This window comes from Cherax quadricarinatus, chromosome 52 (assembly GCF_038502225.1).
Source record: "Cherax quadricarinatus isolate ZL_2023a chromosome 52, ASM3850222v1, whole genome shotgun sequence".
NCBI classification, from domain to species: Eukaryota; Metazoa; Arthropoda; class Malacostraca; order Decapoda; family Parastacidae; genus Cherax; species Cherax quadricarinatus.
The window spans coordinates 7,318,118-7,332,815 of NC_091343.1; the positions used below are offsets into that span (position 1 = coordinate 7,318,118).

The following is a 14,698-nucleotide window of genomic DNA, read 5'->3' on the forward strand; positions in this document are numbered from 1 at the left end:
GTAAATTACCTAGGATAACCCAAAAAATCCAGGCCAAGTGCTATACAGTGTTTGTAGATATAAGACATAAATAAACATGACGCAAATAATAGCAGTGTCAGTTACTCAGCAATCAGGGAGCAGCCCATACACCACAGACCAACAGGTTTACTAGCTGCTTCCTGAGACAGAGATAAGCAGATGGAAAGACAGACACACACAGGCAGACAGAAAGACAGATAAGCTGAACTGGACAGACAGATAAGCAAAGCTAGGCAGACAGACAGATAGATGTACAGATAGAAAGACAGATAGATGTACAGATAGAAAGACAGATAGATGTACAGATAGAAAGACAGATAGATGTACAGATAGAAAGACAGATAGATGTACAGATAGAAAGACAGATAGATGTACAGATAGAAAGACAGATAGATGTACAGATAGAAAGACAGATAGATGTACAGATAGAATGACAGATAGATGTACAGATAGACAGGCAGACAGATAGTCAGGCAGACAGATAGACTGACAGACAGACATACAAAGACATGTTTGTGTGCAAGAGTAAAAACATATAAAGGCAAGGTTCCCCCCTCCAGCAGCGCACATTCATCAAACTTCACTTGTTATCTGATGTTGTCATAACACCATTATTCAAGAAGTTCATATTATACTCCAGGCACACACAGAAGACAGAATGACAGATAAGCTGAACTGGACAGACAGATAAGCAGAGCTAGGCAGACAGACAGATAGATGTACAGATAGACAGATAGATGTATAGATAGACAAACAGATAGATGTACAGATAGACAGATGTACAGAGAGACTGATAGATGTACAGATAGACAGATGTACAAATAGACAGGCAGACAGACAGACTGACAGACAGACATACAAAGACATGTTTGTGTGCAAGAGTAAAAACATATAAAGGCAAGGCTCCCTCCAGCAGGGCACATTCATCAAATGTCACTTATCTGACCCTTGTCATAACACCATTCTTCAAGGAGGTTCATACTCCAGCATGTCTAAAATATTGCTGGGACCTATAAATACTTTATATATAGTATTTCTAGACACTAGTAAATGACCAGGGTAGGTGAAAACATTCACCTGTCAGTGTGATTGTTACAATTTGAGTACTATTTCAGTACATAATATTGGTGTCAGAACAAAGATTGGCTATGAAATCACAAGAACTATTATAAATTGTAATTATCAGAACGTAGAAATTATATAATTATTATTATAATCAAAAAGAAGCGCTAAGCCACAAGGGCTAGAAATTATATAAATTAAAATAAAAACGAGGAAAAAAGGTAAATCGGCAACACTTCTTTAATTTAAAAACAAAAAACAATTTTTTTATTTTTCAAAATATTCAGAGAGCCACGCAGGTGAACGTAGATCTACGTTTGGACAGTTTAAGGGTTAATGTATGGTCATCAGGAGATTTGTATGGTTGTTGGGAGCTCAGTTATCTGTCACCATCAGTTTGGTTATTAGCATGGCTGTTCCACCATGAATCCTTTACTCTAAACACACACATTTGTAATGTGCGTTCAGAATGGAGCTGCATTATAGCTACCTTCTTTGATCTCAGAATGGCTTATGACATCACTTGGTGATATTATATATTTGAAACCCATTCTCTTGGCCACCAAGGCCTGCTATGTCTGTTTTTGAAAACTTTTTTTTGACAGAGATATTTCTGTGTTCAAATCAGTAACAGTCTTTTCCTCTGACTTTGTACAAGGAGTAACACCACAAGGGTGTGTATTCAGCACTATTTTGTTCCTAATAGATAGTGACAAAAGCTGACAGTTTGAAATTCAAAGGTAGTTTAAGCAGAGAGATCTTTTATTTTACAATATTTCACCTAGTGAGACTTTATCAAGTATTGTCCTATCAGTGGACTTGCCCCAGATCTCCCTCATGGGAGTTAGTCTAATCATGCAATACTGAATGACCCACATGAGTTTAACACTTTTCATGAATAAAATTTCAAATTTCAAAAAAATTGGACAAGAATATGTATGTACTGGCCTGCTAGGTTTAGGACTGGCTTGCCATGGGTTTAAATCCTATTTGTTACATGAAATGCACACATTATTTTAGAAAAGATTAGAAATTTGTGGGCTTCTGTATATTTGCAGGTTTCAGTTATCTCATGTTTTTGATAATGGACAACAGCAAATAAATTTAGTTATCTAATGCTCTTCTAACTCAGTGGCTTCTTATAAAAGCCAATATTAGAGTGATCTTCTTTCAACATACCAGCCATATCCCACTCAGGTGGGGGGCACCTAAAAGGAAAAACGAAAGTTTCGCCTTTTAAATTTAGTAATATATACAAGAGAAGGGGTTACTAGCCCCTTGCTCCCGGCAATTTAGTCGCCTCTTACAACACGCATGGCTTACAGAGGAAGAATTCTGTTCCACTTCCCCATGGAGGTAAGAGGAAATAAACAAGAACTAGAAAGAAAATAGAAGAAAACTCAGAGGGGTGTGTATATATATGCTTGTACATGTATGTGTAGTGTGACCTAAGTGTAAATAGAAGTAGCAAGACATACCTGAAATCTTGCATGTGTATGAGACAGAAAAAAAAAAGACACCAGCAATCCTACCATCGTGTAAAACAAATACAGGCTTCCGTTTTACACTCACTTGGCAGGACGGTAGTACCTCCCTGGGCGGTTGCTGTCTACAAACCTACTACCAATGAATATTAGAGTTATATCTTAGAGATATTTTCTTTCAAACACAAAATAAACCCAAATCTGAAACACATTTTTTTATGCAGACCTTTTTTTTATTATTCATGGTTTCTAGTTTTGTGTGATGTTTTTCTATCAATATTTATAAGAGTATATTATACTGAATCATGGCACATCTGTACAGTATACATGTATAATTTCAACTGAGGATTTAAATTACTTGGCCCATCTTCATGAACTCAAAACTCTTAATCCTTTTCAAGAATTTTAAACTATTTTGATAATTTTTCATGACTAATAAGTATTGGAGTATCAGTCTAGACCACAAAGTCCACACTTTCCATTTATACTTTGTTACAAATACAGTGGACCCCCGCATACCGATTTTAATCCGTGCAAGAGGGATCATTGTTATGCGAAATAATCGGTATGCGAATGAATTTTCCCCATAAGAAATAATGGAAATCAAATTAATCCGTGCAAGACACCCAAAAGTATGAAAAAAAATTTTTTTTTTACCACATGAAATGTTAATTTTAATACATACAAACTGAAAAAGGCATGCACACTTACATGACACTTACTTTTATTGAAGATCTGGTGATGATTGATGGGATGGGAGGAGGGGAGAGAGAGTGTTAGTGTTTAGAAGGGGAATCCCCTTCCATTAAGACTTGAGGTGTCGAGTCCTTTTCTGGGGTTACTTCCCTTCTTCTTTAATGCCACTAGGACCAGCTTCAGAGTCACTGGACTTCTTTCGCACAACATATCTGTCCATAGTGGCCTGTACCTCTCGTTCCTTTATGACTTCCCTAAAGTGTTTCACAACATTGTCAGTGTAATAATCACCAGCACGGCTTGCAATAGCTGTGTGAGGGTGATACTCATCCATAAAGGTTTGCACTTTCAGCCACATTGCACAGATTTCCTTAATCTTTGTAGTAGGCAACTTCTTCAATTTCTCTCTCCCCTCCTCTGAACCAGTTTTCTCAGGTCTGGCCTCTTGCTCTTGAAGTTGATCTATCAGCTCATCAGTGGTTAGTTCTTCATTGTCCTCCTCCACCAACTCTTCCACATCCTCCCCACTAACCTCCAACCCCAAGGACTTTCCCAATGCCACAATGGATTCCTCAACTGGCATAATCCTCTCAGGGTTAGCCTCAAACCCTTCAAAATCCCTTTTGTCTACACATTCTGGCCACAGTTTCTTCCAAGCAGAGTTCAAGGTCTTCTTAGTCACTCCCTCCCAAACCTTACCTATAAGGTTTACACAATTGAGGATATTAAAGTGCTCTCTCCAAAACTCTCTTAGAGTCAATTGAGTTTCTGAGGTCACTACAAAGCACCTTTCAAACAGAGCTTTTGTGTACAGTTTCTTGAAGTTTGCAATAACCTGCTGGTCCATGGGCTGCAGGAGAGGAGTGGTATTAGGAGGCAAAAACTTGATGTTAATGAATTTCATGTCCCCATAAAGTCGCTCTGCCATGTCTGTAGGATGACCAGGGGCATTGTCTAACACCAGGAGGCACTTAAGTTCTAATTTCTTTTCAGTTAGGTAATCTTTCACATTGGGGGCAAATGCATGGTGTAACCAGTCATAGAAAAAGTCCCTAGTGACCCATGCCTTACTGTTTGCCCTCCACAGCACACACAAATTCTCCTTGAGGACATTCTTTTGCCTGAACGCTCTGGGAGTTTCAGAGTGATACACTAATAAAGGCTTAACTTTGCAATCACCAGTAGCATTGGAACACATCAACAAAGTAAGCCTGTCTTTCATAGGCTTATGTCCTGGGAGTGCCTTTTCCTCCTGAGTAATGTAGGTCCTGCTTGGCATTTTCTTCCAAAACAGGCCTGTTTCATCACAATTAAACACTTGTTCAGGTTTCAGTCCTTCGGTCTCTATGTACTTCTTGAATTCCTGCACATATTTTTCAGCCGCTTTGTGGTCCGAACTGGCAGCCTCACCATGCCTTATCACACTATGGATGCCACTACGCTTCTTAAATCTCTCAAACCAACCTTTGCTGGCCTTAAATTCACTCACATCAGCACTAGTTGCAGGCATTTTTTTAATTAAATCCTCATGCAACTTCCTAGCCTTTTCGCTTATGATCGCTTGAGAGACGCTATCTCCTGCTAGCTGTTTTTCATTTATCCACACCAATAAGAGTCTCTCAACATCTTCCATCACTTGCGATCTTTGTTTCGAAAACACAGTTAAACCTTTGGCAAGAACAGCTTCCTTGATTGCCTTTCTGGTGCCCACAATAGTAGCGATGGTTGATTGGGGTTTCTTGTACAACCTGACCAGGTCGGCGATACGCACTCCACTTTCATACTTATCAATGATCTCTTTCTTCATTTCTATTGGAATTCTCACCCTTATTGGTGTAGGGTTGGCACTAGAAGCTTTCTTGGGGCCCATGGTCACTTATTTTCCAGAAACAGCACCGAAAACACTGTAATAATACGAAATATTCCGATTGTATGCTTGGATGTTACCGCGGAGGCTGGCTGGTAAACAATGGCACGGGCGGCACATGTGAGGCTGGCTGAGGGCGCACATTGGACGCGTCTCGGACGAAAATCGGTGAGCGGGTTTTTAACCCTTTGAGGGTTTTCGTCGTACTAGTACGTCTTACGCGTAGGGGTTTTTGACGTACTAGTACTCATAAATTCTAGCGGCCTCAAATCTAGTGGGAGAAAACTGGTTGGCCTTCATATGAAAGAATGGGTCTATGTGGTCAGTGTGCACAGTCTAAAAAAAATCCTGCAGCACACAGTGCATAATGAGAAAAAAAAAACTTTTACCATTTTTTTTTAATAAATCAGCGACTTTGCAGTGTATTTTCGTATGGTATTTATTGTTGTATTCTAGTTTTCTTGGTCTCATTTTATAGAATGGAATACATATTACAGAAATTGAGATGATTTTGACTGGTTTTACAAAGAAAGGTGCCTTGAAATTGAGCTCAAAGTAGCAGAAATGTTCGATTTTTACCAAACTTCAAAAGTAAACAAATCATGCCAAGCGTGCAATACACGTCAACTGGTGAGTCTAATATTCTTTCACAAGTGCACCAATAATATTTATACCATTTTTTACACTAATGCAGTAGTCTGCATAACAGTAAATCTTATATTTTTTGTGAAAATAAAACTTCAAAGTGGAAAGCAAAAGAATATAAGAGGGGCCTTGAGACATGACTAATGACTAGAGGAAATGTCATTTTAGTGCCAGGAATGTCTTTCTTGTTTATTCTGGACCCTATTCGGAAATTGGCATCTTTTGAAATTTGTGTGAAATTGGCAAAATTGCTAAATTCTGACCACTGTACTGGATAGTAGAATTCCATAAATGAGTGGTTTCTTGCACCCATTCGATAGAAAAAATGGAGTTCTATCGAAATATTCATGTTTTTTGTCGACTAGTACAGTGAAATTGGCCGAAAATGGGGCTCAAAGTGGGCAAAATCGCCGATGCGTAAACATCGCCGAGACCGCTAACTTTGCGAGAGCATAATTCCGTAAGTTTTCTATCAAATTTCAAACTTTTGGTGTCTTTATGATCGGGAAAAGATTCTCTATCTTTTCATAAGAGAAAATAATTTTTTTTTTTTTTTAAATTTGGCCGACCCTGAGAACGAGTTTCGGAGAGGGCCTGTCGACCCTCAAAGGGTTAAGCGGTATGCGAGGCAAAATTTTTGCGATTAAAGCAAGAGGTATGCGGATTAATCGTTATGTGGTGCCATCGGTATGCGGGGGTCCACTGTATTAGAGAACGCTTCAGCTAGTTGATTTATTCTTCAATTCTTTCAAATGCTACTCACACAGGTGAAAAGTTTTAAAATTGAGAATTGGACATTAATCCTTCACAATATTTATGAATAAAATATATTATATAGGATTAATGCCCACCTCACTTTAAAGGAGGGGTTTGGGATACTTGCTGTTTGGAGTGACATCTGAACTGTCGTATCTGAGCACCTCTGCGAAGACGGTGATGATGTGTGAATGATGGTGAAGGTATTGATGATGGTGAGAGTGTTTCTTTTTTGGGTCACCCTGCCTTGGTGGGAGACGGCCAGTTTTAACCAAAAAATATTTATGAGTGTTGAAGTTTCTTTAGTGGAGTTGATTCACACTACATAAATGAGACAAGCATGACTTTAAATTTACTTATTATTGTATTTTAATTAGTTATGTATATATATATATATATATATATATATATGTACTGTAAAATTAGTGCTGTTTTCTTTTTCAGCATTTTTGCAGGAACTGTGGTTCTGGCTAACCTCCTGCTAATGCTGACTTGGGTACCAGCATGTGTTGTGGTGGCTGAGCGCTGGGGTGCCTCCACCTGCTGCCTCTGTGTCCCCCCAGCACCTGTATATGCTCCTCATCTGCCCCCTCGCTGTTCTGTGGTGTGTGCTTTACCCCTCAGATTTTGCTACTCTTGTGCTGAGTCTGCAAGAGTGTTTTTTGAGAAGATGCTTCCATGGGTGATAGTAAAGCCCCGCCACTTGTGGGTTTTATTGCTCGGTACTCTGGCAGCATGTAGTGCTGTTGTTGTATTCTACTTTCCAGGACTCAAGCTTCCAGATTCACAAATGTTTCAGCTTTTTTCAAGAGATCATGTCTTTGAGCAGTATGACTTGGTGTACAAATATAAATTTTGGTTTGAGAGGAATCTGAGAAATGATATTGTGAATCGGTTACCAGTGCGTATAGTCTGGGGAATTAAACCAGTGGATAATGGGGACTACCTCAACCCTGCTTCAAAAGGAACATTAGAATATGATGAAAATTTTGATGTAGCTCAACCAGAATCTCAGGAATGGCTGCTAAATTTTTGCCGTGATCTTCGAAACCAAAGCTTTTACATGTCTACTCTGGGTCCTCTGCTTCCAAATTGTTTTATTGAAACATTTAAGAGTTGGATGGAAAGAAAATGCATAGATCCAATAACAGGCGTTGATCGCTCTCCTTGCTGTGAAGCCTCCAAGTTTCCTTACCCACGAGATGTCTTTGACAAGTGCATTCACAAGGGCATTATGGCTCTTTACCAGACTCCACGAGAATACTTCATTCCTGGAGTTGCAGGCCCAAAATTCAGCAGAAAAACTGGAAACATTGTAGCCATTGTTGTGGAATATGATAGCAACACTTTGTGGTCTCTCTCCTATGAGGATATGCAAGAATTTTTTATACAGGTAAGGAAATTATTTGATGTATACAAATTGCTAATTTTGTAGGAGATAGTTACATTTTTTTTTTTTTAACACAGCAGCCCTCTCCCACCAAGGTAAGGTGACCCTAAAAAAAAAAAATACACTTACCCTAACTCATTTAGTAGCTGTTTTGACAGAAGTTTGCAGACATCACAGTTCAGGTGACCCTCTATACTGCAACATTCCCACTTCTTTTTCAGATAATAGGCATGCTCACCTCCAGGATCTAAGTAGTTGACTGGTTTCCTGACTCCCTTCATAAATATTACTTTGCTCACACTCCAGTAGCACATACAGTAGGGCCCCACTTATGCAACAGGTTAGGTTCCAGGCTACTGCCAGAAAGTAGACATCGCCAGAAAGCAGAATGCCATTTTTTCCACTTATAAATGCATATAAATGCCAGATAACAAGTTTACACTAACATATATTAAGTTAGCAATAGAACTAGGCATTAAAAAACAATAAAAAGTAAAATACGCACACAGTACACTAATTATTTACCCCAAAATATTTGTAGTCTTAACCCTTTGACTGTTTTGGTCGTATATATATGTCTTACGAGCCACCTTGTTTGATGTATATATACGTACTCATAAATTCTAGCGGCTTCAAATCAAGCAGGAGAAAGCTGGTAGGCTCACATGTGAGAGAATGGGTCTGTGTGGTCAGTGTGCACCATGTAAAAAAAATCCTGCAGCACGCAGTGCATAATGAGAAAAAAAAACTCTGTCCGTTTTTTTTTTAATTAAAATGCCAACTTTGTGGTCTATTTTCATATAGTATTTATGGTTGAATTCTCGTTTTCTTGGTCTCATTTGATAGAATGGAAAACATATAGAAATAGAGGTGATTTTGATTGGTTTAACTATGAAAAGAACCTTGTAATGGAGCTCAAAGTAGGGGAAATGTTTGATTTTTGCCGATATTCAAAAGTAAACAAATGATGTCATTTTCCAATAAATGTCCAAGTAGCCATTCTAATTTGCAGTCATGAATGGGTTGACATTGTTTATACAATTATTACAATATTGCAGTAGTCTGCATAACAGTAAATGTTATATTTTTTGTTTGAATAAAAATTCAAAATAGAAAGCAAGAGTAATGATGAACAGAGAAAGTGTTATTTTAGAGCCAGGAATGTCTGCTTTGTTCATTCTGGACCTTATTTTGAAATTGTCATATTTTTTAATTTTCGTGAAATTGGCCAAATTGCAAATTTCTGACCACGTTATTGGGTAGTTGAAATCAGTAAATGGGCAGTTTCTTGTATTCAGTCGATAGAAGAAATGGAGTTCTAAAGAAATAGCTATGAGTTTGGTTGACTGGAACAATGGAATTAGCCAAAAATAGGACTCAGAGTGAGCGAAATCGCCGATTCGTAAATATCACTGAGGTGTGTCATTACAATCGGGAAAAGATTCTCTATCATTTCATAAGAAAAAATAATTTTTTTTTTTTTGGAAATTTTGCGACACCAGGAGACACCTCAGGATTTGGGGTTGCGACAGTCAAGGGGTTAATGAAGGGCAAAAGGTGAGCAGTATTGATTGTAAGAAGTCACGTGTGGTAGCCCTCCTGGCCACCCCACCCACACATATTATACTACGACAACGATTAAAGCTCCCTAGAGTGATAAAATGCACATACAGTACACTCATTACTTACCTTAAAATATTTGTAGTCTTAATGGTCTTAATGTAGGGTGAGAGGTGAAAAGTATTTATTGGTAGAAAGTCGTGTGGGAGGTAGGGTAGGGTAGCCCGCCTGGCCACCCCACCTACTATGTAAACAAACGGACGAAGCGTCTGGTTATGGTTCATAAACATTCATACAAACACCTTACATTGTGTACAAGTTGTCTCCACATTGGTACAGTAGAATAAATAAAGACCAGCACTTCCATTCTCATGTAATTTTTAGAAGGAATGATGCTCTGACAAATTATTATTACAGTGGAACCTCTTCTTATGAGTTTAATCCATACCATGACTTTACTCACATCTGGATTTGCTTGTTTGCAGAGTCAGTTTTCCACATTTAAATTAATTGAAATGGAATTAATTCGTTGCAGTGGAATTCCAGGCGCGAGAAAATACTTCAATAATTTCCCTAATATCAACTCTACGGCTTATTTATCTATCACAGTTCATGTAATATGACATAATAAACAATATTAACCCCTAAACGGTCCAAACGTATATATACGTTCTCTCCCCCAGTGCCCCGAATATTTTGAAAAACAATTTTTTTTTTCATTGAAATAAAGAGAAATTTTTTCTAAGTGTTATAGGATTAAAATAAAAAAAATAGGGTCAATACTTACTGAGATATGAGGCTGCAAAGTTGGCACTTAATGCTCACTTGACAGCAACATCGAGTCCTGCCGCTTGCAGAAGTGTTGCCGATATACCATTTTTTTCATATTTTATATAATTTTTATGTTCTGATAATTACAATTTATTGTAGTTCTTGTCATTGCATAACCAATATTTGTTCTGACACTAATATTAGGTACTGAAATTGTAATCAGATTGTCACAAACACATTGACAGGTTAACATTTTCACCTATCTTGGTCATTTACTATTGTCTAGGAATATATACAAAGTATTTATAGGTCCCAGCAATGTTTTGGATACGCAAGAGTATGGAAGAAGAAGGAGGAAGGAGGAGGAGGAAGAAGGAAGAAGGAAGAAGTTCCCTTGAAGCAATGTGTAAGACAAGTGTCAGTGACAGGCATCTGGGAGGGCAGTGATAAGATGAGATAAGGGATGACATTTGATGGGCACCAGCAAGGGTGCAGAGATAAGTTGAGATAGTGCAGAGATAAGAGATAAGGGATGACATTTGATGGGCACCAGCGAGGGTGCAGAGATAAGGGGTGACATTTGATGAGCTCGTATCTCTGTCTCTGATTATCTGTCTCTGTCTGCTTGTCTCTTTCTGTCTCTCTGCTTGTCTCTCTGTCTCAGAGAGAGCCACTGTGAACCAACAGGTATTCTTATGCTTTATATCTACAAGCACAGTGTAGCACTTCGGATTTTTTAGGTTATCCTTGGTAATTTACACTATGTATAATTGTATTTGTGTGTACCTGTGAGACATAAAAAGAGATAGAGACAAATAGACAGACAGACAGAGATAGACAGAGACAGACCCTAAACTTGGGGTTAACATCATATTCCTCTTAAAAGAGGAGTGTTAATATGACATTACATCAGTGAATCCTTGGTGTTTGCCGCACTGTTTGCTCCAGCTGGCACTCAATTTAACTGGCGCTCCCACAAGGTACTAAGTGGTCCCAGATTTTTTAATATGGTGCACACCGAGTGTTAAGACCAATTCTATGCTGATCAAGCATCTCAGGCCAATCGTGTCAAATTTGTAGGCAGGAAAATTAAAACATATATACGTTTGAGGTGCTAGCGGTAAGAATGTATATATATGTTTGGACCGTTTAGGGGTTTATAACATAGAAACATGATATATACACTAGAATGAATAAAATACACGTCATTACATATGTGGCTAGTGGTGGTGACAGCGGCCATTGTTGTTGGGGTTTACAGGGCCACCACAGCGGCCATTCCTGCTCATGACTACATGTGTAGAGAACCTAGGATAACCCATAAAAGTTAGACAGAGTGACTTATGAATACTACACTCTTAATGCTACTCTTAATGTTACACTTAATTGCTACACTCTTAATGCTACTCTTTGCCACTACTGCTTCATGTTGTCTGCCACTGCTGCTTCATGTTGTCTGCCACTGCTGCTTCATGTTGTCTGCCATTGCTACCTCATGCTGTCTGCCATTGCTGCTTCATGTTGTCTGCCACTACTACCTCTTGATGTCCATCACTGCTGCTTCATGTTGTCTGCCACTGCTACCTCATGATGTCTGCTCCCACTTTGCTAGCATGTTGAAGAGCTTTCCAATATGTGAAGGTTGAGGGGCAGTGCTAGTCGGACAGGTATTGTTTACTCTCGAACATCGTCAGAGAATTTATTTATTTATTTATTTAATGTCTTTGCAAACAGTACATTGAGATTGTGTATATACAATAGTGAGTTGCAATGAAAAGAGAACCTCTATTATGCCTTGGCATTATGGGCCAACTTAACATTATTGGCTTACAGTCTACTTAATACTAAGGAGTAGTATATCATAGTTGTACAGTAGGAAAGTAATTATTTCATAGTTGTACAGTAGAATATTAATTATAAATGAATCAAAATTTGTATAATACAAAGATATACGTATTTATATTCTAAAATGCTTTTGTGAAAAACAATGATTCAATTATATTCCTGTCAACAATTATATTCCTGTCAAAAGGTTCAATGTGATTGTTTCACTTATGATGTGGGAGTACATAGGTGAGTAAATGTATACTGAGTATTTAGCATTTAGTCTAGGATGATTAAGTGGCTTTTGAGAAGAGTCTTTAATTGATTTTCAGACTGGGTTACTTTAATATCTTCTGATAATGAATTCCATATTTTGGGGCCCTTTATGTGCATAGAGTTTTTACACAGTGTGATATGGACATGAGGTATATCAAAAAGAGATCTGTGTCTTGTGTTGTGGTCATGTCCTGTTTAGGTTGGTGAGGAAAAGTTTGAGTGGAGGGTTTATATTTGCGTGTATTGTTCTGTGTATGTAGTAAGCACATGAATAAGTATGGATGTTCTTAATGGTAAGCAGATTCAGACTTTTGAAAATTGGTGGAGTATGCTGGCGGGAGTGGGAATTTGTTATCATTCTTACTGCTGCCTTTTGCTGGGTTATTAGGGGTTTTAGGTGATTGGATGTTGTTGATCCCCATGCACAAATTCCATATGTAAGATAAGGGTATATGAGTGAATGGTACTGTGCCAGGAGAGCTGATTGTGGAACGTAGTACCTTATCTTTGATAGTATGCCTACAGTCTTGGAGATTTTCTTGGTGATTTGTTGTATGTGTGTCCAGAACTTAAGGCTACTGTCAAGGTGGATACCTAGGAATTTTCCCTCTGTGAGTCTTGTGACTGATGATTCATTTAGCGTAATGTTAATTGGATCATTTGCAGCTTTGTTTCCAAACCGAATGAAATAGGTTTTATCAGTATTCAGGGTAAGTTTGTTAGTCATCATCCAGGCAGATATTTTCTGTAATTCAGCATTGACTGTGTTTGCTAGTATGACTGCATTTGGGTGGGAAAATACATATGTAGTGTCATCTGCAAATAATATGGGTTTGAGTAGCTGTGATGCATTCAGTAGATCATTGATGTAGATGAGAAAGAGGAGTGGAACTCCTACTGTGATTGGTTGGGTGGAGGAGTTTGCATTATTTGCATACACATATTGAGTTCTGTTAATAAGGTATGACTTTAGGTAGTTGAGGGAGTGGCCTCTGATACCATAGTGCATTAATTTGGAGTACAGTAGTTCATGGTCGACTGTATCGAAAGCTTTACGTAAATCAATGAAAATGCCCAGCGGGACTTCTTTCTTTTCAAGTGCGGTATATATTAGTTCTAGCATGTGTATGATAGCGTCATTTGTGCTTTTATTATTTCTGAATACAAACTGACAAGGGTTTAATATGTTGTGTGAAACAAGGTAGGAATAGATCCGTCTATGAATTAATTTTTCAAAGATTTTAGAGAGCAGTGGTAAGTTAGATATTGGTCTATAGTTATTCAAGTCAGCTTGGTCACCTCCTTTATGGATCGGAGTGACCCTCGCTATTTTGAGGATTGTTGGGAAGGTAGATGATTCAATGGATTTGTTAAAGAGCGTTGCAATAATTGGTGACAATACTTTAAAAACTTTTTTGTACATAAAAGCAGGCAAGTTGTTTATGTCTCCTGCCTTGTTTTTAAGGGTGTTTATGATGAGCATAACTTCAGTGGGGTTGGTTGGAGCTAGGAATAGCACATTTGGGTAGGTTCCTATGAGGTAGTCTGATGGACGGGCATTTGTGCTTGGTATTTTGTTTGCTAGATTTTTTCCTATGATGGAGAAGAAAACATTAAGTCTGTTTGCTGTTTCGGTTGGAGTGAGTAAGGGTTCATCTGATTTTGTTAGTTTGATCACTTTGTTTTTGGATAACTCTTTAGTTCCAAGAATTTCAGAAAGAGTTTTCCAGGTTTTTTTCATATCACCTTTGATGTTATGTAATTTATTTTCATTATACAATTTTTTTGACCTTCTTATCAGGCTGGTAAGTGCTGACGAGTAATTTCTCGACTGTTCTCTAGTTATTTGACCCATTCTATACTGTTTTTCATATTTGTGCTTTGTGTTAATGGATTTGAGGATGCTTGGTGTTAGCCAGGGATTATTCAGTCTCTTTGCTGTGATCTGTTTAGTTTTTCTGGGGCAATGTCTGTTGTAGAGGCATTGGGCTTTTTTTAGAAAATTATTTATACATTCATTCATATCTGTATATGTTTCAAGCTCATTTTGCCAATCGATGTTATTCATAGCTGCTATAAACTTGTTAACTGCTGTCTCATTATGTAGTCTGAAGGTTACTTTAGTAATGTCTTGTGGTAGGTTGCCCAGATTAGTTATGAGAAAGGTTGGGTAGTGGTCTGTAGTGTTGTCCGTGATTATGCCTGATTTTAAAGGGGATATGGTGTTTGTCCAGATGTGGTCTATTAAGTAGATGCTTGTCTTGGAGATTCTTGTAGGTTTAGATATTGCTGGTAGCAACAGGCAGTTACTCATTGTGTTTGTGAATTCGGTTACTTGTGGGTCCT

The 14,698-nt window shown here is 38.1% G+C and overlaps 1 protein-coding gene across 12 annotated transcripts in view; it reads left to right on the plus strand.

Annotated features, from left to right (window-relative positions):
- Window positions 1–14,698, plus strand: part of disp (RND transporter family member dispatched) — a 753,128-nt gene that overhangs the window by 726,745 nt on the left and 11,685 nt on the right. For all 12 annotated transcript variants that reach the window (XM_070096023.1, XM_070096020.1, XM_070096021.1 and 9 more), the window contains one exon: window positions 6,976–7,924. In XM_070096023.1, coding sequence (XP_069952124.1) covers window positions 6,976–7,924 — 949 coding nt within the window. The remainder of the gene's footprint in view (window positions 1–6,975; window positions 7,925–14,698) is intronic.